The sequence below is a fragment of the Nycticebus coucang genome, chromosome 2 (genome assembly GCF_027406575.1).
Source record: "Nycticebus coucang isolate mNycCou1 chromosome 2, mNycCou1.pri, whole genome shotgun sequence".
NCBI lineage: Eukaryota > Metazoa > Chordata > Mammalia > Primates > Lorisidae > Nycticebus > Nycticebus coucang.
The window spans coordinates 155098325-155122895 of NC_069781.1; the positions used below are offsets into that span (position 1 = coordinate 155098325).

Here is a 24571-nt window from a genome sequence, read left to right on the forward strand (position 1 = left end):
CCCTTCTCTTGCTAAGCCATACAACCTGGAGGAAGGGACTTCTTTTTTCTAATTCCCTCAAGGGTGTTGTATGGCTTGGGAGGCTGAGGCAGGTGGATTGCTTGAGCACAGGAGTACAAGACCAGCCTGAGCAAGAGCAAGACCTCGTCTCTACTAAAAATAGAAAAACTAGCTGAGCATTGTGCTGTGTGCCTGTAGTCCCACTGCTCAGGAGGCTGAGGCAAGAGGATCACCTGAGCCCAAAAGTTTGAGGTTGCTGTGAGCTCTGATCATGCCACAGCACTCTACCCAGGGCAACAGAGTGAGACTGTCTCAAAAAGAAAAAAAAAGGTGCTGTATGGGCTGGCTTCTACCCTGACCCAGTGGGAAGGGGGATGGTATGGATGCAAGAGTAAGAGGAGAGGGAGGGGGACGGAGGAAGCTGTTAGGAGGGTAGCACCCAGGCGGGAACAGCTCCCATCTGTCTGACCCTGAGTTGGACTCAGAACCTGTGGATGCCCCTCCTCCCTTCCTACTGACATAGCATGACAGATAAGCCCCAATCCTCCATACTACTTTGGGGGCCAGGCTCTGGGAATCAAGGGAGCTGTGCCTTCCACCTCCTGCCCTCCCCAGGGCTGCCAGCTGGGCCCTCACTGCCTAGCCCAGCTGGTGCCCAGCCAGGGGTGCTACTCTGCCTCTCCTGTGTTATGGTTTACAGGAACATTTGTCACCCTTGTTTTTACACCTGTCTCCATCCCACCTGCCTCATGTAAACGCTACCAGGATCAGCATGCTAACACTGGGTCCCCAGGGTGGGCACCACACAGGCCCTCTGGGAGCTGAGGAGAACAGGTGGTAGCAGCCGCAGAGCATCCCAGGGGCCAGCCTCCCAGACCAGGCCCTCCACGAGGCAGGGCTGGCAGGCTCCAGTTCAGCTCTGCCTCTGGCTTGCTTGATGGCCTTGGATGAGCCCCCGCTCCTACCCCTGGGCTCCACTTTCCCTTTGGAAGATGAGGCAGTTAATCCACAGAGAGGAAGCAGTGCTACGTGGAGATCATAGTGTGGGCTCTGGAGTTCAAATCTCAGCCCTACCACCTGCTGGCCAAGCAACCTCCAGCAAGTCCCATAACCCATCTTGAGCTTTGGCTTCTCTGATTATAAAATGGGGGGAGTGCTATACTTGTGAATATTAAGTGAAGCAGAGCTCATGGTAAGTACTCACTAAATAAATACCAGGTGCTATTATTATCTGTTAGGGCTCCTTGATCAAAGGCTTCACATGGGGGTGCATGTTTGTGTGTCTGTGATCCCCAAGGCCCACAGTAGCCACTGAGAAGGCTTCAGCATAAGCTTGCTGTCCCTGTAGGCCAGTTGGCCCAGCCTGCCCTCACCTCTGAACCCAGACGTCCTTCCTGAAACCTAACCCTGACAGCCTTCACCACCACTAGCCTTAGCAAAGACTCAATTCTTGATTCTCTAACCGAGAGGTGTTGGCTATAACCTAAAGCCCCTCTCTCAGCTCATGAGAAGATCTGTTGTGAATCAGCCACACCTCAGCAGGCGGAGGCCTTGCCAGCTGGCCCTGCCATGTGCCCAGGGCCCTTTTAAGCAAGGGGTACAGGCCACTGCCCTAAGATGAGATGGCTTCAGTGCTTCCATGGAACAGGGTCACAGCATTTAATAACATGGATTCACTGAGTCAAAAAGGGATTCTTTCCTCTCTTCCAGCCTATCTGAGAACCTCAAGGAGAAAGCCTCAGGCTGGTGCTTGAGCATCCTTGAACACCTTGGAACTTACCTCCCTTGTTAACAAAGAGAGCAGGGACTACGGCTGAGGCAGCAGGCAACAGGATCCCACTAGAATTTAAAAATAGTGTTCTGCTTTCATTGTCGTTGTGGGTATCTTCTATTTAAAATACTTCATGTAGGTTTTCACTTGCCATAGGGATATGACATTTACGAAGTACCAAGATGTGTCTAAGAAAAATAATAGGCATTAGTTAATACTGGACTTTGGTAGAGATGATGAAAATACTGGGAAATGAGGTCTTGGGAAAGAATGACCTGGACTGGCAGATCTCAGATAGTTTGGTTTCTGCTCCTAAAACTTACTGAGGACCCCAGTAAGCATTTATGTAGGTTATATCTATCAACTTTTGTTGTATTAGAAATTACAATGAAACCAGGAAAATTTTCAAATATTTATTTACCTGAAAATAGCCATAATAAAACCATCACACAGTAGCATAAATAAAATCTTTATGAAAAATTACTATATTTTCCAAATGTATTTTAGTAAGAAGAATGTCATTGTTTTACATTTCTTGCAAATCTCTTTAATGCCTGGTCTAATAGAAGATAGCCCAATTCTTAGAAGGTGTTTCTGCATTCTTTCTGTTGTAATGTGTTGTTTTGGTTGAAGAAAAATTTATTGCCAAGGGAAGAAGCATTTGACTAGCCTTTTCAGATAATTATTCTTTTATTCTGTGCAATTCACCAAAATTGGACAGGTGGCAGTTTCTTAAAGGATATTTGAAATGTGGAATCTGAACCTGCATCAATGACCCTTACCTGTTCTCTTACGTTAACATCCGTTGGTCTGCCTTCTACTCTGAATGGATCGCTTACCCAGGCATGATTTTGTAAGACCAGTTTTGTCATTTGGAAAATACTGGCTCTCTGAGTTATACGAATCTCCCAAATGTCACATTTCAGCATATATTAATAATATCAAAAACTCACATTTGCTACTGTCAACATGGATCTCATCAGAAAAGTTTTCAGGTATTTAGATTTTAAGTTGTCAAGCTTAGATTGCTACATACCAGTCTTCCACAATCTTGAGTTTTCACTTGAAAGCTGGAATATTATCATTTTGGTAAAAAATATGTCGGTTGTTTTCCTTGAAGTGATAGACTGAAATGGTTCAGTTTTGAGAAAATGTCTGCCAAAGACCCAGGCTGACCCCCACGGCTCATCCGTCCGTCAGGTGCTCTCAAGGACAGACAAGTGTCCCACGAACACAGGCACTGGGTGGGCAGCAGCTCTGGCCCTCCCGGAGCCTGCCCACAGCCTTCGTTTGCAAACAAGGACTCTGTGCGTCCTTCCCATTTCATTACACAGGGTTAAGACATGCTCAGGGTGGAGATTTTTAAAAACTCACAGCCTCTGCTGCTTCCTCAAGGACACTGTTCAGTAAAACCAAGAATAGGCTGTTTCACCACAAACGCATGGTGGTAAAGGACACAGTGGCAATTGCCTTGCTTGGTGACACAGATGGTATGGTTATCTACTGCTGCTACAAAATGTTTGTTAGAGAGGTAGATAACACCTTAGTATCATTATGAAAATGGTTTTCATCTCATGGACCCCACTTTGAGAACCGCTGAGCTAGCCAGCCCCTCCCTTGTGTAGTTGGGGACACTAAGATCTCAAAGCGGGGAAGAGGCTGTCCGGGTCCAAGAGCCCTTCAGAGGCAGAGGGTGGCAAGATCCTGGAAGCAAGGTGACGTGCTCCTTTCCTAACAGAAATGGCATCTGGCCGCTCTGGTGAATGGTGTGGGAGCTGATGTCCCCAGTAAAGGGGACAAGGAGGCAGGGAGAGGCACCCAGGGGCCCAGTGTCAGAGTCAGAACCTGCCTTCCCCCCTCCCCCCCGTGGCTATTCCAGCACCCGTCTTTTCTCTCAGTAACTGTGCTGCCAGTAGCTCCCAGCCAAGGCCGCTCTAATTAAACTCTTCAAATTGTCACTTTGTGTTGTGATGAGGTTGGCCATTATCATTTTTCCTTCCCTTTGACTGAGCTGTGTATGGGTGTGTATGGGTAATTTCACTCTGCCCTCGTTTGTTTCTTAGAAATTTAGTCTATCCCATTTTTGTTCTTTTCTCCTATCTTAGAACATTAAGCTTGGGAGAAGAGAGGTGGGGGTGGTGAGAGCATCAAGAATATGGAAGTTCCCATCCTGTTCACCTCACGGTTTATTTGTGACTGATGGTGCCTCGTGCCTGCTTGGTGGTTCAGCCAGACAGCGGTGGACACTGAGACCCCGTCTAGGAGAGATACGGTGGCAGTGTGCAGCTGCCACAGGGGAGAAGGCACAGGAGAGATGGGAGCCACAAAATGCTGCCCCACAGGGGTGGTGGTTGGAGCTCAGGCTGGCAGCATCCCTACTCCACCCTCTGAGACCTGAGGTGGTCAGAAGCCTTGGTGACATAAACACATTGCTGCTTCCTGGGGCCCAAGACAGTCTTCTGCCACTGAGGAGATGGCGCAGGGCCTCCCTTCTGCAGCCCCACACCCATCACGTTGCTGCAGGCCTCCCTGCACCCTCAGGCCCACTCTACTCGGGACTGACACTCCCCCAGACCCACAGGAGGATGCCCATCCCCAGCTCCACACGCAGAAGGGTTAGCATTTGCTCTGAGAGGCCCCGTGGGGAAGGGTTTTCACACATCAGAGCTGCCCCACCGGGGTCAGAGCATGCGTTCACTCTGTGCCCAGCAGCCCGGCTGTGAGGCCGTCTGTGTGTGTTCCCCTGTGCCATCTGTGTGCGGGCAGGGTGGCTGTCCTTAGTTGAATGTCTAAGGGCTACGTGGACCTCTCAACCTCACTGTTGTCCTCAGACCCTGCTGATGGTTGGAAGGGCATTTGGTGCCTCCAGGACCCACTGCTGCCCAGCAAGTTCCTCAGCTTCAGTTTCTTCCTCAAGCATCCCCACCTTGACCTTGCTCTGCTGTCGTGAGGCAGCCCACCCTGGCACCACTGCCCCTGAGGTCCCGCCCGCCGACAAGCCCGGGTAGGAAAGGGGCAAGGTCCTGGTACTCAGTGTCCCCAGCACCCAGCCCTGGGATTCATACAGGAGACATCAGCCAGCCTGTGCAGGAGCAGCTCTCACTGGTCTAGCCCTGGCTCCTTCTGCCTAACTCAGGCCAAGCCACACCGATGGCAGGGGCTGACAGAGACAATCCGAGTAAACACTTCTAGTTGTTTAATGCAGAAAGCAGAGGACTCAGGCCACAGTCTCCCCCACTCACTCCCCACCCACCCACCCCCGGGCTCTTGAACATACATAAAGAACCAGCTTCTGTCTAGGAAAAAGCTGTTTCTGAACAATTCAAAGATCCAAGGGTTAGGAGGCTGAAAAGGACTCACCCCTACAGAAAGTTAAAATGGAAAGCTGAGCACAGTGGCTCACACCTGTAATCCTAGCCCTGTAGGAGGCCAAGGCAGGTAAAAATATAGCCAGGCATTGTGACAGGCACCTATATTCCAGCTACTTGGGAGGCTGAGGCAAGAGGATTGCTTGAGCCCAAGAGTGTGAGATTGCTGTGAGCTCTGATGATGCCATGGCTCTCTACCCAGGGCAAGAGTGAGACTCTATCTCAAAAAAGAAAGAAAGAAAAGTTAGGATGGAAAACCTAAGCCTTCTGCCACTCCACAGGAAGCAGCCTGGACCTAAAGCACGAAAGGTTCTCAGAAGGGCTTAGGACAAATCCTTGGGGAATCCAGAGAGTTTAGACTGTTTTCTGAACCCAGATGGAGACCTCAGGCAAGCCTTCCTTAACAAGACCACAGCTCCTGACAAAGATGGGACCGTGGGTGGAGGGAGGGAAAGTCAGGGGCAGCTCTTCTCCCCTGCTGTGTTCAAGGCACCAGCTGCTACGCACGGGTGATGGGTTGGCGTGTGCCCTTTATGCCACATGGGAGAGTCCTTAAGACCAAGCCCCCACGCAGTGTCTGCCACCTCGCAGGTGCACAGTGGATGAGTGGACAGGTAAATGAATGAGTGAGACAAGGACGGGAGGAATGGATGGGGCAAGGTGGGCCAGAGGAGCAGGTGAGTCACCAGGGGTAGACAGAAGCTGGAAAGGGCAAGGAAGGATGGCCAAGTGGGTGGAGGCACAAGGTCTGACAGAGAGGTAGCCGGGAAGGGGGCACAGGAGAAGGGATGGGAGGATTTTTTTTTTTTTTTTTTTGAGACAGAGACTCACTTTGTCACCCCTTGATAGCGTGCTATGGCATCACAGCTCACAGCAACCTCAAACTCTTGGGCTTAAGCAATTCTCTTGCCTCAACCTCCCAAATAGTTGGACTATAGGCACCTCCCACAATGCCCGAGTATTTTTAGAGACGAGGTCTCACTCTGGCTCAGGCTGGTCTAGAAACTATGAACTCAGGCAATCCGCCTGCTTCGGCCTCCCAGATTGCTAGGATTATAGGCGTGAGCCACTGCACCTGGCTGGGATGGGCGGATTTGATAGGAGGGAACAAAGGGTCATCATCCTAACAGCAGAAAGAAAGATTAGAAGCAGCACTGAATCCTTGGTTCTACTGATAGGTCTTTTGGGAAAGCCTAGAAGTTTTCCTTCCCTAAAGCACTGGTGGCCCACAAGGTCCCGGACTCTCTTGAGAGACCCTTAGAATCCACAGCATGGGCCAGGCTCAGAGTCCCAAGTCCAGATGTGCCTCACTCCCAGCCACCAGCAGCCTCCAGTGCCCCTCTCATTGCCACTATCAAAGACACTGTCACAAATGCTTATCACACTCTGGGGGTGAGGGGGTGGTAGGGCTTCCAAGAGAGTTACAGTTAAGGAATGATCTGCCAACCTGGGGCCAGTAAGACAGACCCCTGCCATGGTTCTGAGGTCCAGCTGGAGGGAGGAAGGGGGGCTCAACGTGGCTGTATTTCCTGGGACTGGGAGCCTGGCCGGGATGGGTCTGGCAATTACTAAGGCCCCAGAATGCTGCCCTAGTCTCCTTTCTCCACCTGCTGGGATTGCAGTGAGGTCTCTCTGCCCTTTCCTGTTGAGCAGGTCAGCATCCCAAGGAAGGCAGCAATGTCCTCTGGGCTGCCCCTGGGCCTGGCCCTGCCTGCCTGGTCGCCAGCTCCCTCTCCCATTGACCTGTGCACTCCTGCCCCCTGCTGGCTTCAGGGACAACTACAGCTCAAGGGGCTGGGTGGGGTGGGATGGAGGTTTGTCCCTGCAACGGGAAGGAGGACCAGGAGGATGTGTGCGCGCGCTAGCACACTCACACTTCACTTGGCCTAAAAGATTAAAGATGGAGGAAAATTCTGAAAAATCCAAAGCAGCTCCTCAAGTAGAAGGGGTTATTATTATAATTACTATGATTATTGTTATCAAGATTATCATGCTTGCCTGGAAAGTCTTGTACAAAGCAGGCTTATTTTATGTCAGCTTGTTGTTTGTGTCTGAGGCACTTCATCTTTGCTTATAATAACTAACATTTGCAAGGCTCTTTCATGTGGCAGAGCTGTGTCACGTCCTCAGCCCATTTCATCTGCACAAACAGCCCTGTGTGATGGGAACTAATGAGAGAACAGAGGCTCAGAGAAGTTAAGTGTTCTGTCCAAGGTCACACAGCTAAAAAGGTGGAGAGGTAGGATTTGAACCTGGTCACTTGACTAAAAATCCATGTTCATTTCCCCCGCCGCATTCTTTGTATTTCATCCTTTGAGAGGGAAGAGGCCTTTTATTATAGTTTAGCTCCAAGCCTCTTTGCCACCGAGGTTTGTTGAAAGCTTGTATTGCCCTGAAGAGAAGGGAAGGGCTTTGAAGACCCATATGTTAAAAGCACAGTTTGCTGTCCTGGTTTCAGACAATGAATATTCCCAGGCATTTCCAAGTCACTGCAGTATCTGGCATATGAGTGGAAAAAGTGGTTCTCTTGGTTCCCTATCCCCCCACACACACACCAACTCTGGGGTGTGGCACAGGACAGACAGGTACCAACTACATCTCTGAGCAGATGCCAGGGCAGGAGAAGGTGCAGGGGGATGCCTTTGGCCAGGCAGATGGGAGCTAGATGGACCGGTGGGCAAGGCCCTGACTGGGCCCTGGGAGCCTGTGCCTCTCTTAGCTCCAGGGACCCACTGGCTGACTGGGGACAGCTTTCTGGAAGCAGCACCCTCACTGCTGGGTGACATCAGACTATACCTCTGATCGTCACCCGGGTCTTGGTGCTGCTTCCCAAGCATGCTGCTGATCAGTCCCCAGCAGCACATCTTCAAAGCAGGACGTTCTCAGCCTGTGTGCTGATGGCTCCAGGGCTTCCCTACCCCCACCACCACCCAGGGCACCCTGCCCGCCAGCAGCAGCCCAAGGCAGCCCAGTTCTGGGGGGCACCCTGTGCTAAGTTCCCCAGCCCTCCAGACAGTGGAGGTGTCCCCTGCCCTATCTCCAGCTGCTCTCTACTGCAGAGATTTAAAGAAGGGGTTCTCTGGAGTCCTGGGGTCCCCCCACAGTGCCTTCTGTCACCTCTAGAATGCTCAGCCATTTATATGTCAACATTTGGAGTAAAAGGCAAAAGATTTATGTGATCTGAAGAGAAACCAAAGTATAATATGTCAACATTTGGAGTAACAAGAAAGGACGTACTGGCTACAGTGGGGGAAAAAAAAAACAAAAACAAAAATGTAATGGTGCTTGTAAATATTGATGTGGTAAAAAGAACCCTGCAGGTGGTCTTGAGAAGTCACAGCCTCCTCCAGCTCTGACCCTAAACCAATAAGAGTGGTGTCTCGTCTACTGTTTACAGTTCAGAAATGCACAGTCCCAGCCACAGAAGAATCCCATCCTCCTCCCATGCCTTGATCATCGTAAGTGTGGACAGCTGGTCTCTTGCCAGCCCAAGATGTGGGACAGTGTATACTCATTCACAGAGTGGGCACCAGCACAACCACCCCTGGGTGCTGCACTGCTGCTAAGCCCTCTGTTTGCTCCCACGGCCACCCTGTGAAGAAAATTCCGCTGCTGCCGCTCCCATTCCACATGTGATGATGCTGAGGTTCAGCGAGGTTAAGGCCCTTGCTAGAGGTGGGAGCCCAGACTGAAGCCCAGGTCTAGGTGGCTCCTGAGTCTGCGGCCAGAAGTCTGCATGGAGCAGGAATAGGAAGGCCAAGGAGGGAGTGATCAACAGAGGCTGGAGCGGGAGGCTCCTCAGAGGGCATGGGGAGGCAGGAGAGCTGCGGGCATGCCCAGCACTCAGTGAGTGCAAACCCATTCCTCCCAGGCCTGCTGGTCTGAGCAAATACAGTCACGTTCTCTCTCTCATGCGTAGGCGTGCCCCCTCCCTGCCTCTGCAGCTGGGCCTCAAACAGTAGGGGCAGCAGTGGAAAGGGGGCCCACCTTTCACTCCTTGAGCAGACACATGTGTCCGTGAACTCTACAGGACTGCCATCCCACCACACTGCCCACAGTGTCCAACACGTGGCCAGTACCCACAACACAGCTAGTGCCATGCCAGTCCTGTGGGAGAGAGAGGGGCTGCACAAGCAGGCAATATAGCACCGAGGTGGGCACTGTGCACAGAGCGTGGTTCTGCCGTGAGAGAGGAGTGGACTCAGATGCAGAGGGAGCCATTCAGGGTAATCGGAGCATCTTCTGCCTCCACTAATGCCTTGGCAGATCAGGGTGTATAATAGGACTTGGGGATAAGTGCAAAAAGAAACTAGACAAACCAACAACATATCCTCACCAGGACCTAAAAAAATCAAGGAACTGATCAACTCAGATAACTAGAAAGCCTGTGGGTATGTATGGCTGCAGGCACAGCTGAATCCAGGTATTGACCCTGCTGACTCAGGCGGCCCCCTCTCTGAGCTCTGCTTCCCTCTGTGACAGCTCTGTACTCAGGTGGGCCCCTCGTTGAGAGTCTCTCTTTCTCCATAGTTCCTACAAATGTCCTGGGCTGGTTGGAGTGGGGGACCAGTTGTTTAGGCAAATTTGACAACTATGGATTCTTTATCCACCCCAAGCTATTCATAGGCCAGCGTGATGGCCTGGCCAGGCCTATAGCATGTTTCCACGCCTACAATCAGAGGGCAGATTCAGCCCACCCACTCAGCCTGGGTCAGGGAAGGGCGTTATTTGCAAAGCCTTCTTTTTTACCCACCTTCCTCTCCTTTGCTCCCGGGACTGCACCAGTGAGTCCAGGGCTATTAACTATAGTGCAGTGGAGAAGACTGACTTCGAGTCCAGTCTTCTGTCCTGCTTACTAGCTGTGTGATCTCGAGCAGGTTACCTACCACCTAAAGAGGTTGCCTCCCTAGTAGGGTCGCTGTAATTACGTGAGATACAAATATTGTTCAACTTGGTAAGAGTTGGTGGATAGATATGATGGAGTAAGAAACTGGGGCCATGCCTAAAATTAAAATGCCAAGAGCTCCTTCATCCCATGCACGTTGCTGAGTACCAGCTGCCTACTGTGCAAGGCCCAAAGTAGCACCCGGGGAAACCAAGAAACTGTTTCTGCCCCGAGGAACTGGCACAAACAGCAGCAGCTGTAACCCGGTTGGCTTGGTGCCTTTTGGGAGCAGGCTCTGCCCCGGGGCTTTGGGAGGGCTTCCCCGAGGAGGTGACGTTTGAGAGGGGCCAGGGCAAGCACTCCTAGAGCGACCTGGACAGATGGTGCACAATGAGGTGGGATTATCCCAGCTCGTTTGGGGAATAAGAAGAGAGGAAAAGTAGTAGGATGTTAGGTCAGAGGGCTAGGTAAGGATTTCGTAGTCTAGAGTAAGGAGTTTGCAATTTAGTAATGATGGGAAGCTACTGAAATCGTTTAAACCAGGCATTCTCAAACTTTTTAAACAGGGGGCCAATTCACTGTCCCTCAGATGGTTGGAGGGCCGGACTATAGTTTTAAAAAAAAAACTATGGGGCGGCGCCTGTGGCTCAAGGAGTAGGGCGCCGGTCCCATATGCCAGAGGTGGCAGGTTCATACCCAGCCTGGCCAAAAACCAAAAAAAAAAAAAAAAAACAAAACTATGAACAGATTCCTATGCACACTGCACATATCTAGTTTTGAAGTAAAAAAACAAAATGGGAACAAAGACAATTCACACTGCTTAATGTGGCCTGCGGGCCGCAGTTTGAGGACGCCTGGTTTAAACAGAGAAAGGTTTTTTTTTGTTTGTTTGTTTGGTTTTTTTGTAGAGACAGAGTCTCACTGTACCGCCCTCGGGTAGAGTGCCATGACGTCACACGGCTCATAGCAACCTCTAACTCCTGGGCTTACGCGATTCTCTTGCCTCAGCCTCTCAAGCAGCTGGGACTACAGGCGCCCGCCACAACGCCCAGCTATTTTTTTTTGTTGTAGTTTGGCCGGGTCTGGGTTTGAACCCGCTACCTTCGGCATATGGGGCCGGCGCCCTACTCACTGAGCCACAGGCGTGTATCCATTAGGATTAAGTTTGACTGAATGCCCAAGACCCTGGAAATAGTGGCTTAAATGAGATAGAATTTATTTTAACTGTAAAAAAAATGAAAACACTTAAAATAGTGTTAGCATGATTCTGGATAGTATGGAGTCTTGTCAAGGACCTGGCCTTTTTTATTTTAGATAACTGTTCACTCTCCCTAGGGAGTGGACCTTGCCTTCATGATCCAACTTGGCTCCTAGAGCTCCAGCCATCATACCCAAGTTCCAAGCATTAAAAAGGCAAGAAGTGAGAGGAAAGGGTGTCCTTTCCCATTCTACTGACTTTTCCAAAGACCTCACAGCACTTCAGCTTACCTCTCCTGCAGAACTTGTCACCAGGTCACACCCAACCACAAACAAAATTAGGAAAAGGCTGTCCTTTTATTGATGTTAAGTGTGCCCAGCTAAAAATGGGGGGGGTGGGGGTCTTTTTCTAAAGGAGAAGGGGAGATGTTAAGAGAAAACTACTACCCTGTTTCCCCGAAATAAGACAGTGTCTTATTTTAAGGTGTGCTCCCAAAGATGCACTAGGTCTTATTTTCAGGGGACGTCTTATCTTTCCTGTAAGTAGGTCTTATTTTCGGAGGATGTCTTATCTTCGGGAAAACAGGGTAGTCTCATGCTGTGTAGGGAACAGATTGGAGAGAAGCACCACTGAGGTAGGGAGCCCTTGAGAGGGGACTATGGACTGGATGGCTGGGAGACAGACTACGACAGCTTGAATGCAGGGTGGGAGAGGAAGCAGGGAAATCAGGCAGGACTCCTGGCCTGCCTTTGAGCAGTTGGGCCACTGAGGAAGTCAGGAGAGCAGCAGGAAGGGGGTGAAGGTGGGCGGTGCTGCCAGCTTGGGACCCCATCCCCACTCCAACACCCTGAGGATGCGAGGCTGGGGGAAGGCCCCAGAGCCCTGGGCTGTCCACTAGAGAATCCCAGGAAGTCATCTAATCTAGTGTTCCCCAAACTGTGGAATACACCCCCTTAGAGTGGGATTCATAAAATTCCAGGTCATGTGTGGAAGAAAAAAGATAGGAAGAAAAAGTGGGTTGGGGGGGCTCTGGTTTATAAGGGGCTCAGATCAGAGAAAATTTTGCCAGCCCTGCCCACCCCTCGGGTCCTGATTTGCTGTGACTCTGTGCTGCACAGATCTGGCAGAAACCATGAAGGTGGGTCCCAGGGGAAGAAGTTCGGAAAAGTTTGGCCAGCCTCACACCTGTATTTCTCAAATGGGAAACACAGTGACATTCCCTGAGGTCAACCAGGCAGGATTAGCTGCAGAGCCCTGGCCCACAGGCCTCACACTTATTTTAGTCCCCATTAGAAATGCCACCCCTGCCTGCCCACCCACCTCCCTGAGTCTTTACTGCCTGCCTGGCGCACCCAAAGCCCAGGCCGCAAGCACAGCTATCCAGGTCACTGCCAACAGAGGTGCTACAAGCCCAGCCCTGGCCCCAAGAGGCCAGACTCCCTTGGAGGGCAACCTCCATGTCAGGGGAGGGTGTTTGGACACTGCCCCTGGTGAGCTGCATCTGGGCTAGCAGGTGGGCTTGACCTTCCAGCCTCCACCAGTTGTAGCCTTCTTCCCAAGGGAGGCAGTGGGGTTGATATTTTGCCATCACCCTTGTGCAGTGGACAGGCTCTGGCATGTAAATAGCTATTTAGCCAGAAAGCTCGATTATAGAAGTACCTCCAGTAAAGGCTTTGGCTGCCCATACCTTTTGTACAGAACCTTTAGTTGGCCACACACCTTCCAGGTGCTGACCTGATTTCTTTTGTGTCTCTCCCACCCTAAAGCTCACCTGCAGATTTTCAATACCTCCCACTCACTTCCTGAGCCTTGTGCCTGGGCTTGGTGGGTCATCTCTCCTCTGGCTCAATTAGAGGGTTGGGGATTGAAAGGGTTCACAGCAGAATAACGTTTAGTAATGGTAATTGCATCCCTGAGTAAGATGCTCCAATTCTGGACAGCCCACAAGGTCAGAGAGATGGTAGGCCTGGTCCATCCCACTCCCAGCCCCCAGCAGGGGCTTGGTCTCACAGTGGGCTCCGGGACTTGTGTGGGCCGAAACCAAGGAGAAGGCAGCCAGAGGAGGGGCCCAAGGAGTGCTGGCACCAGCTGCCCAGCCCATGTGGACTCTCTGGAGCCCACTGGGACCCACATGCTAGCTCCACATGCTTGACTCCCCCAGCTGTGGGTCTTTCCTGGGGCCTGATGTTAGTCAGGGCCATGGTGTGTGTGAATGGCAGAAAGCAACCTTTGAGCGAGTGAGAGGATCCAGCCTCAGGGACGCAACACCTGGACACTTTCCTGCTTCATTCTGGTAGCGTTATTCCATAGGCTGAGGGACATCGGTCTCAGTGATACCAATGACTTTGGGGACACAGCCTTTTAAACTGGCCTCACTTGAAAACTCCCAGCAAAAGACACAGGTGTCTCCAGCACTGCGGGCTTCTGGGCACCTGGGTGCATCACACTCCTCCCCATTGCTGGGACCCCTGCGTGCTGCACAGATGGAGCACGCGCTGAGGCACAGCACCGGGAGGGGGTCACATGGGAGAGGGGTTCTTGGGACCTCCCGGGATATTGGCAGGGACAGCGAGGTGTCTTGGGGGCTCGTCACCTTGTTCAGGAGAGTAGGCTGGGCAAAGTCCTGGCAGCCAGAGAAGCACATGAAGAATGAGCAGACAGGGTGCGTGTGGTGCCTGGGCTTCAACAGCCCCTATTGTCCTGGTTTGGGTTCTTCTAGAAGCTGACCTAAGATGAGGACGTGGGGAAACAGGGTGTTTATTTTAGTGGTCACTGCAGGAAGCCCTGGAGCAGTGGGGAGGGAACACAGGGCAGGAGGGAGCCTAAGAGAGGTGAGTTCATGGGTGGGCTGCCACTTGGGTGGCTGGGGCTTCGTTCCCGGGGGATACCCTGAAAGGCTGTTTGGAAGTTGTCTCAGAATTGTCTCCTAGGAGGACAGGGACACCAGGTATTTTCCTACCAACTGCTGTCTGTCTTGGGTGCTGACTCCCAAGCTGTGCAGCCTGCCACACACCCAGGAGCAGAGGAACAGACGCAGGAAGCCAGTTGGCTCAGGGGAGCCCTCTGAAGGCGATATTGAGGACATGAGGGCTGTGAATGGGCTGAGACAACATGCTCTGAGTGAGATGTTAACAGCAGCAGCCATGTCAGATGGAGCGCAGACCTTTCTGGGTATTGCCATGTCACCACTGATCTGGACCCTCAGCAGGGGTCCTTTGTCATCAGTGACTGCTCTTAGCACACCTGGGTCTGGCCACAGACCATGGCCTTGGAGTAAGAAGGTTCCTAATCTTAAGTCCCAGTCCTACCACTGACCATCTGTGACTTTAGGTGAGCACCTTCCTTTCCATGGCCCACCTATAAAATAGGGATGATAATACTTACAGCAAGTATTAGCTATTGCCACAGCAGGCCTCCCCCACACTGAGCTGCAGGTCGGAGACCCAGGCTGGGTCTCCACTCCATACTGTGCATCCAAGCCTCTCCCTGGGATGAACGAGAGAGCCTGGGCATATGCATGGCAGTGGTGGGGCCCATGAGGACAGGCGGAAACACACATGGCCTCTTGAGCATACTGTGGGCCATGATGTCCTGTGGCCACGCTCAGTGCCAAGGAGACAGGAAATATGTTCTGCCTCTGGTCGTGGGAGCTGGGGAGTGGATTCCAAAATCCAAGCACACTCAAGTCTGGCAGGGAGTGTACGAAACGTTGGCCTTCTGGCCCCATGGTTTTTGTATCCTGCGAATGCTGTATCTTCCATCCGCCCTTGGTTGTGTGTACAGAGCCCACATATACGAAGGGGCGACTGTATCTACTGAATAAAACTGTGTACAAGTGGACGTATACAGTTTAAAGATGTGTTGTTCAAAGGCCAATTGCACTTTTTTGGCCAAAATTAATGTTTTTTTTTTTTTTTGACAGAGTCTTACTCTGTTCCTAGAGTGCCAAGGTATCAGCCAAGGTCACAGTAACCTCAAACTCCTCCTGCCTCAGTCTACCAAGTAGCTAGGGCTACAAAGCCCACTTGATTTTTCTGTTTGTAGTAGAGATGGGATCTTACTCTTCCTTAGGCTGGTCTGGCCCTCCTAAGCTCAAGCAATTCTCCTGCCTCAGCCTCTCAGAGTGCTAGGATAACAGACGTGAGCCACTGCAGCCAGCCTATCAAAATTCATTGTATTTTAAAAATGTATCCTATGTTAATTTCACATCTCTTGTTTGCATTGTAAAGGTGAGTACAGGGCAAATGGTTGGGTATGAGGAGGGGTGAGGCATCAGGCCCACAGACGCAGGTCCCCCCCCCCCGCTCCTCCGTGAGGCGCGTGTGGAGCTCTGAGGTGGCAGCGTGCACGTCCAAGTCCTCTGTAAACTGTGAAGTGCTGCCTGCAAGTGCAAGGTGGTGGTGCGGTCATTCTCCAAGAGCCTCCTGAGTTAAGACCACCACGCACCTGGTTTTGGTGTTATTTATTTTTGATTGCAGTCTTTGAAAATAGGTGACCCCTGTTTGGTATCCACTGTAAGTACAAGGGGGAAGAAACCTGTTAATTACACAGAACCTTCCCTTCTCTGTCATTCCGACTGAGTCTCAGCCTACACAAGTATGCCTTGAGCAAATTCAGCTACACCCACTCAGATGAGGGGGGGAAGCAGGCAGAGAAGGAGAGAACCCCAATGTCATTATTTCCCCTTCACCCTTCCCTTATTTCACCTGACCTGGGCTTCACCTGCACCCAGAGAAAGGTAGGCCGCAGGTCACAAACAAATAAATACAAGTCAATGAGGGTAAGTTTTATCAAATTGGGCAATCCAAGAACCTTCCTTCTTGAGATTTCATGTCAGCATGAGGAATTGTCACCGTCTGCACTAGCAGCCAGCCCCGTGGCCAACCCTATGGTGCAGCTCCACTGTGCCTCAGCTGACTTCAACTCCACCAAAACAGCCGCTCCCTGATAGAGCCTGGTTCCAATCACTGTCTCCACCTTGGGAAAGAAGCATAGAAAATTACAACTCTAGCCAAGAACACTGAGTTTTAAAATTTTTCCCAAAACAAAACACTGTACAAAATGCCACTTTCAAAGTAGGTGAAGGCAGAGCTGCAAGTTGGAGGGTAGAGAACAGAGCCCAGTCTGCTCTCATTCTGCCCCAGGATACTGCAGGCTCTGTGGGCCATGCCTTGTGACTCCTATGTCATAGAATGCTCTGAAGGCCCTAGGAAGCCCAGCCGTGCAGGTGTCCTGAAAAGGAGTGCTCAGAGAGTGAGCAGGCTGTGGGCAGAGCTGCCAGCTGCTGCCCTTATCACAGTCGCAGCATGGGGATAAGGTTGAGCCCTTGGCAGGCCAAAGGTCTTCCATCCCACTGAGGTCTCACAGCCCACCACCCATGTCTCCTCACAGGCTGACGCCAAGATGGTGTGTGACGTGGTGAGCCGGATGGAAGACACGGAGCCCTTCTCTGCAGAGCTGCTGTCTGCCATGATGCGGCTCTGGGGTGACTCAGGAATTCAAGAGTGCTTCAACCGGTCTCGGGAGTATCAGCTCAATGATTCTGCCAAATAGTGAGTGACCCAGGGGAGGGAGGCCTGGGGCAGGGCAGAGACATGGTGTCAAAAGGGCACAGGCATCAGTGGGACAAGGAGGTCTTTGTGGCTAAGGCCACACCTGCTGCGAGATACTCCGCTGCAGGTGGTGGGTGTCAGGAAGGGACGAGAAGAGGAGAAGGATGCCAGGGAAGGCAGAGGGCACGAGAGACGACCCAACAGTGGGAATTCCCAGCGGGCAGGACTCTGTCACCTGCTGTCCTGAGGAGTGCATGGGACTGCAGAATGCAGCCTTTCAGGGTCACAGCCTTTCTTTTCTCATGGCTTAAAAACCCCCTGACCCCTGAATACAAAACAAGAGCTGAATGTAGGCAGAAAATGTCTTAAATAGCACTATTTTATTTTATTTTATTGAAAATAACGAAATTTCCATTTCTCTATATTTAAGATAAGGAATATGTAACTGCATTCAACAAATATGTTAAATACTCAGGCATGTATTTAATGCAGTGTTATAACTAAGTAAGGGAGAGGGGAGAGGAGAGAGAAGGGGAGTGGAGAAAGCCAGAGCTGGTAGGAAGGGGTGGGAAGGGGAAAGGCAGAGGAAGTGCCCCCAGGCTCTTCCCTTGACAGTGACAGGGGTCATAAGCCTGCAGCTTTGTCACTCCAGGTGTCTCCAAGGGCGTTCTGCCTGGTTACAAGCTCTTGGCCCCTCAATCAGTGGCTCCAGAGCTCTGGGATGGTCAGTACGGTCAAGGTCATGCCTCCTGTCGTAGAGGTACTGGGATTGTACCTCGGCTCTCAGGAAACACACCCACGTTTGCACTCTGACACCTATGCATTCAGTGGGAGCTTCTGATGAGGAGCCCATGGGCTTTATCCTGCTAGCTGAGGGCACAGGGCTCCGACCTGATCTGATTCAGCCATCCTTACCAGGGCTTCTCTGCACTTTGCCTCAAAGCCCTACAGACATTTTTGATTGTCATGAAGAGGCAATGCTCCTGGCATCTAGTGGCTGCCACACAGCCTACAGTGCACAGGACAGTCTCCATGACAAAGGATCGTCCGACCCAAAACATCAGTAGAACTGAGAAACCTCATCTTAACAGAAGCTAGGGCCAGCACACAGCACTCACTAACAGACATTTCTATTGGCCATAATGGTGGCTAACAAACTAGGGACCTGAATAAGCTCATTTCTACACACCTGTACTATCCCCAGGGCCTAAGTCCCATGAGTCCTGGTTGATGCATATCTAAACCCCAGGCTAGATGAGCCCCACAGACTCCTTAGGGGAGCAGGGCTATGACCCCGAATGGAGGGTCATAGAGGGGGCCAGAGAGGACCCCTCTCTTCTCCCTGCCCGTCCCCACCCAGGTCTGTCTTTTGGCGGTTCATCAAATCCTCCACTTAAATTTTTACCCAGGTCGGTAATGATACCAGGAGTTTACTGCAGAAATAATGATAAACAACACAGGGGGACATAAAGGCCCCCTCCCACTCCCAGGCCTGCCCCTCCCACTTTTGCCCATTTCTGTTCATTTGTGCCAGTGACATCCAGAAAAACTTGATCCTCTGACTTAGAATAGTCTTTACTGACCCCCACTATGAAATCTGAGGAACTCAGCTCACCTTCCTTCCTTCCAGCTCTCTCTACCTCCACCTCCAGTTTTTTGCTAGTTGCAGAATTATTTTTAGTTCTTCCGGTGGTTACCTTTATAACTTTAAATAGGAAATTTGAGTTGGTATTTGTCAATTCTCCCCCCAGAGTGAGCTGAGGAAATCCACCTTCCGTCTTTCTCCCTCTCTCTCTTTCTCATCCCTGCCTCCTTTCAAATTTTCCACTTCAAGGGTTTATAATATTGCCGTTCTCTCCTGTTATCCAGGGTTGGGTCTTCCATGTCTATTCTCTGGGAGAGGGTCCACAGCAGGAGAGAGAGGAGACATGTAGACTGTCAGGGCAGGAGGACCGTACGTGTTTTCTGGTCCAGAATTGTGGTGGTGGTGGTGAAGTGGTCAGAGTTTGTCTTATGACAAAATCATGGGCACAGTATATAAAACAGATAAAAGTGGATTTGTTGCGACAGAAGGGAGAAGTAGGCCTGATAGGGTGATTCCCAGTGGGTGTTGCTTATATCCTCAAGCCTTGATCTCCAAGTACCTCCCAGCCCAGCCCTTCCTGGGGGAGGGACAGGGAGCCTCCATGAACCTGGCCAGCCTTTCCTTCTGGATGGTCACTCTGAGATAGCACCCAGAAACCCTGGTACCTAGGGCTCCTCTAGCCAGGGGCTGTGAAAGAGGGTTCCATGGCTCCCCAGTCCAGTCCCCTGCTGAACTATCCCTGCTGGCTGGCTGCCTTCCTCTTCCCCTTCTCACTTGAAGCTGCTCCCTTTAGCACCAGCAGCCTCTCTGCTCCACTGCAGCCTACTCAGCCTCCAGGACCCCTTACAGACCCTTGGGCTTGGCTCCCACCCGCCACCTCTACAGGCCACCGTCTCAGATGGCCTCACTGCCTGCTGCTTGGCCCTGGGATTCCTGACCTCCATCCATCCCAGAAACTCTTCCTGTTGAGGGCCGGTGCCTGGGTGATCCTCTCAGCCTGGTTAGTCGTTTTGAAGTCTTCCTAGTGAAGACAACTCTCAACCCACTACTGCCAGCTCAGCCCTCCCTCCTGACTTCTGCCTTGAGGGTCCCTCTCTGCTGTGCCTTCCCCTCCCATCAACCACACCTCACTCTACCAGGTGGGGCATCATCCACCTCTTCCTCTCACACCCCTAGCAGGTGCCCCCTTTGCACAGAGCAGCTAGCATTCCACTACCCTCTAGCCCCTGCCCAGCATGCAGTTGGCTATCACCATAGCCACAGAACCATGTATCAACAGTCTGGACAGAACCTTCCAGGGCTCCCATCCCACTATGGAAAAGCCTGAGTCCCAACAGTGTGTTATTGGCTTATCAGTAAACGCCTTGGTGAAAGGTCTGCCCTTCCCAGCTGTACACGAGCTGCTCAGCACTCTCATCTTCATGCTGTGGTGAATGTAGCCCAGCCAGGTTCTGCGGCAAATGCAACCACATTGTCCCATGGCTCAAACACCCAGGGCCCCTCCCCTGGGGCTGTGTGTGACTTGTCCTGGCACCTGACATGTGTGACCTGGCTTGCCCTATGGATCACTGAATCCTCTAGAGCTGGCTCAGCTCCCCCTTTCCTGGATTCCCAGATGCTACCATGGCTTTGGGTCCAAACCTAACCCATAAAGAGCACCTTGCAAGCAGCTTTCTCTGAGTGCTTGGCCTGTGGCCTGGGAAGATGAAGCGCACAGGCCCCACCAGTTCCCAGAGCCTGGTGGCAAGGGGAGAGAACCCTGATTCCAAAGACCTGGGTCCTAGGGAGGCCTGGGCCCTGTGTGGCTATGAAGCCCTCAAGCCTTCCCTCCAAGAACATCAAATGGAAAGATGCACTCAGCCCCCATGGTAAACAAGAGGGAGATATAGCGGGTGAAAAAAGTAGACCAGAGTTTGGGAGCCTCTCAAAGAACCACAGAGTGCTCAGAGAGTGGACACTGGGGCCAGGCGTCCAGGTCAAGCCCTGGTTCACAGCTGTGTGCCCTCAGATGAGGTGCTTACCTCCTCTGAGCTCTGATTTTCTAATTTAAAACACAGTCCATTAATGTGGAAATTAAAGATGAAACACTACTATACGTGTGAAGAATAGAACCTACCTATTGGCCATTATTATTTTTTAAATGAAATACAAAACAAACAGTATTATAAACACTGTAGTCTCATTTGAAAGCATGGTCTTGTCTGAGCGTACCTAGAACCACGAATATCACCCCTTTCTGTCAGGCTCTCTGGGGATGCAAGGCCAGGGTCATAAACTCCACTTCCTTGGTCAACTCGACCCTCCCCCCCATTGCCCTGGACAGCCATGGTCATTTCCACTGTCAGCCTTCAAGGGACCCTGGCTGAGGCAGGACTCTGAAGGCGGGTGGCCCGGCGAGCCCTGAGCGATGCCCAGGTGCTCGGCCCATGGTCCCTTGTGTGTTGCTGTCCCCAGCTACCTGGACAGCCTGGATCGGATTGGGGCCACCGACTATCAGCCCACTGAACAGGACATCCTTCGAACCAGGGTCAAAACCACCGGCATCGTAGAAACCCACTTCACATTCAAGAACCTCCACTTCAGGTGAGGCCCAGGGGGATACCCAGGCCCTGGCGAGGGTGGGTGAGAGGTGGGAGACGCCCAGCCTCTCGGCCACATCTTACCCGGAACACCCAGACATTGCCCTGCCCTGGGGAGTTTTCACACGGGGGTGGGCAGTTAGATCCCAAAGGCACCTGTCTGTGGGTGTTTCTGCCAAGTTCAGGGGCTGAGGTAAGAAGGAACGTTTCCCAGCAGAAGGGTCCTGATGTGTGGCTGTAGGGAGCAATAGAATTGGGTGGACTAAGGAGGGGCAGCCTATCCCCAAGGGGCCTCCTAGGAGAGGGACAGAGAAGGATCACCCAGGCAGCCCCTCTAAGGCCACCCAGAAGCAGGGAATAAGGCTGGGAGACTCTGAGGACCCACAGAATCTCAGAGCAGGAAGGGGCTGAGAGAGAAACTCATGCACCCTTCTGTGTGGTGTTGGGGAATCTGAGGCCTGAGAAAAACAGGGCTTTCCTGGGCACAGATCATAGCTAGGACCCCGGGGCTATGCCTCAGAACAGGGGCCTGAGGAGGGAGGCCAATTTCTCGGGCCCTGCTGGAGGACTGTGTTCCCCCTGGATAACCTCCATGCTCTGAGGCCTATGAGCCCCTGCCCGCCCGCGCCTGTCCTGCCTTTCAGGTATAGGTACTGGCTGTCAAGTGGAGCAGGAAGACTGAACAGGGGGACAGGGAGGGCAGGGACCTCAGGCAGTAGACAGATAAGACCTTGTTTCCTTGTCCCCTGCTTGCCCCTGTCCAGACTGAGGGGCTGAGCCTGTGTCCAGGTTCCTGGGCCCAGCAGTTCGCCTCTCTGGAACCTTGAGGCCTCCCTACTGTTCCAGGCTGCTCAGTCTCTCCTGCTTACCTGTCAGGAGTATAGGACAGAAACCTTGGCTTAGCACTGCCCAGCAGGCAAAGCAGAGAATAAGCATTCTGGAGTGACCCAGAGGCCAAGGGCCACCACCCCTGCAACTCAGATTGGGCAGCAGGAGCCACAGGAGGTGATGATAGGGCAAGAACCAGTTTCTTGGCTCCAATCCCACTCTGATCTTGGCCTGCAGTTGTCCTCTTCTGTGTGGAGGGACCAGGGGTCCTGTCCGCACAGGGTAAAGCCCAGCCCCCACCACCAGCAGGTGCCTGCCAACAGGCTTCCTGGGTCTAGGAGGCTGCAGGGCTCCCCACTCGGGATTGAGCTGGGAGGCTGACCTCTTACTTCTAGACATAATAGGTCTCACCTGCCCACAGTCTTCCCACAGCCCTCGTGTCCCCTGGCAGATGAGGGGAGGAGAGACCAAGCTTCGTTCTGCCGAGGAGGGGCAGGCAGAGCAGAGCTGAGAGCACAGCTTTGTCTGCAGCCAGACCCAGGTCAGATTCCAGCTCCGCCATGGCTGGGCTCTCACCAGGAGCATGGATGCATCCTCAGCCCCTTGTTGGCTCACATCAGCCACCCACATAATAGGTGACGGTTCCTGCCAGCCTCCCTCCCAGGTGGGCTGGAGTTTGCCCAGAGCACATGCCCAGAAAAGGAACAGAAAGCTAATGTACCACAAGAGGAGACCTCTCAGAGGCGCTGCCTGGGGGCTAGGTCAGGTGCAGACACTTAGTAAAACACTTCAGCTGCAAGGGCAGGCCTTTGAGTCACTACATGTGAGCACAGCAGGATCCTGGGACAGACCCCTGGGACAATGTTGGCTGCCACCACCCCAGGACTGGGAGCAGGGCTTCTGGGCCGAGGGCTTACACCCTGCTGTGAGTCATCACCTTCCATCTGGAGCACACACAGACCTTCACCCCGAGCCTGGCTGTCTGTCTCTCAAGGCTCCGAGCCACATGTACCCCCAACCCCCTACACCATAGGGCACACTCAGCCTGCCTACCAGGCTTCGCCCCACCTGCCTGGACGCTGCACCTACCAGCTTCCCTGTCCCCCTGCAGGCTGTTCGACGTCGGGGGCCAGCGATCTGAACGCAAGAAGTGGATCCACTGCTTTGAGGACGTCACGGCCATCATTTTCTGCGTCGCGCTCAGCGGCTACGACCAGGTGCTCCATGAAGATGAAACCACGGTGAGTGGCCCTGGGCCTCCTGGACAGGGGACAGTGCAGAGGGGCTGGCTGAAGAATAGGCCAGCCAGTGCCCATGCTCCAGTTGCTCACAGCAGCTCTGGGGCCCAGCCAGCTGCAGCGGCTAGGGTTCCACCAGATCAGGCGATGGTGGCTCACTCCTGTGACTATACGTTACTGAGGCAAACACCTCGTGATGCCAGCATAGCAAAGGGGGCCATGGCCACCCAGCTCAGCACCTGTATGCTAACTAATCACAAGCAGCTCTGCACAATTTGGGTCTTGGGCAGTAAGTCCCTCTTTAGTAAACTTGGCAGTGTCACAGAGGTCATCAGGCTGGAATGAAATTAAGCAAATCCTTAAACTGCGTGCAACAAAGCAAGGATGTACATGCCAACAGAAATAGCAGTCTCAGCCGTGACATCCCTCCCTGGGGCACCAGCCTTAGATGCTGTGGGAGCTGTATGTGGGACCAGGGGAGCTGCAAGAGCCACGTATGGGACTGGGAAGGGCAGCAAGGAGGGGGATGCTGGTGAGTGACAGTCGTGGCTCTGAGGTCCTGCTTTGCAGGATGCCAGACCAGGCTCCCACCTCTGTCCGTGTTGTGGTCAGACTAGCTCTCGCTCTGGCCATTGAGAATGGCCAGACTGACTTCAGAGGGGGATGCTCATTCGAGAGGTGCAGCCTTTCTGGGCCTGGGCCTGGCTCTGCTACTCACTGGTTTGCTGCCAGATTTAGGCAGCATCTTTTCTGCCTCAGTTACTATTTTCTGTGAAAGGGAGACAATAATAGTACCTGCCTTGTGGGGGGTGTTGGCAATGGAGCGAGATGATTCACGTGGAGCACTTTGGAACCGTTCCCGGTGCAGCAACACTGAGCTGGTGGCTGTATGGTGGCTGGTGATTGCCCGGAGCCAGCGGGTCCCTATGTGGACTGCAGCCTGCCAGGCTGTGGCCCTGTCCCCAGAGCACTCCTGGGATCAGGGCTTCTGGGCCGAGGGGTTACACCCTGCTGTGAGTCATCACCTTCCATCTGGAGCACACACAGACCTTCATCCCGAGCCTTTCAGGGTTGGCACTGGGGGTTCAAGGTGTGCTTGTCGTCGTGCTGGGCCTTGAAGGCCTGTCTTCTCTCTGGGTCTCAGTTTCCTCTTTGTCTGCCCTGCTGGGCCCCAGGGCTACTGTCAGGATGGGCTGGGCTCTGAGGTGCATGCTGCAAGGTGCTCTGTTACGGGGAGGAGGAGCCACCGCCCGAGGGGCTCGTGCACAGCGCAGGGGCTTCTGGTAGGGTGGGGTGGTCTGGACCCGTGCTGCGTCTTACTACCTTGCTCTTCTCCTGCAGGCCTAGCTGTGCCTGGAGTTGGGTTTCGGCTGTTATTGTTCATTGGGTCAAAGACTGGGCCTGGTCCTAACCCTGAGGGTGGAGCTAAGCTTGGCGCTGGCCTCCTATGGTGTGACCTTTCCAGTCTCCTTCTTCTCCAGGCAGACCCGCCCTGGTTGCCCAGCAGGGCCTTCATCCTGGAGCATTTGCCCTCTCTTCTGCCTTTCCTCACCTCCCTTCTTCCCCA

General features: G+C 52.7%; 1 protein-coding gene across 2 annotated transcripts in view; it reads left to right on the forward strand.

Moving 5' to 3' along the window:
• The window catches only part of GNAO1 (G protein subunit alpha o1), a 171377-nt gene that overhangs the window by 129124 nt on the left and 17682 nt on the right, over nt 1-24571 (forward strand). For both annotated transcript variants that reach the window (XM_053602122.1, XM_053602126.1), the window contains exons 4-6: nt 16614-16774; nt 20814-20942; nt 22878-23007. In XM_053602122.1, the coding sequence (XP_053458097.1) occupies nt 16614-16774; nt 20814-20942; nt 22878-23007 (420 nt within the window). The remainder of the gene's footprint in view (nt 1-16613; nt 16775-20813; nt 20943-22877; nt 23008-24571) is intronic.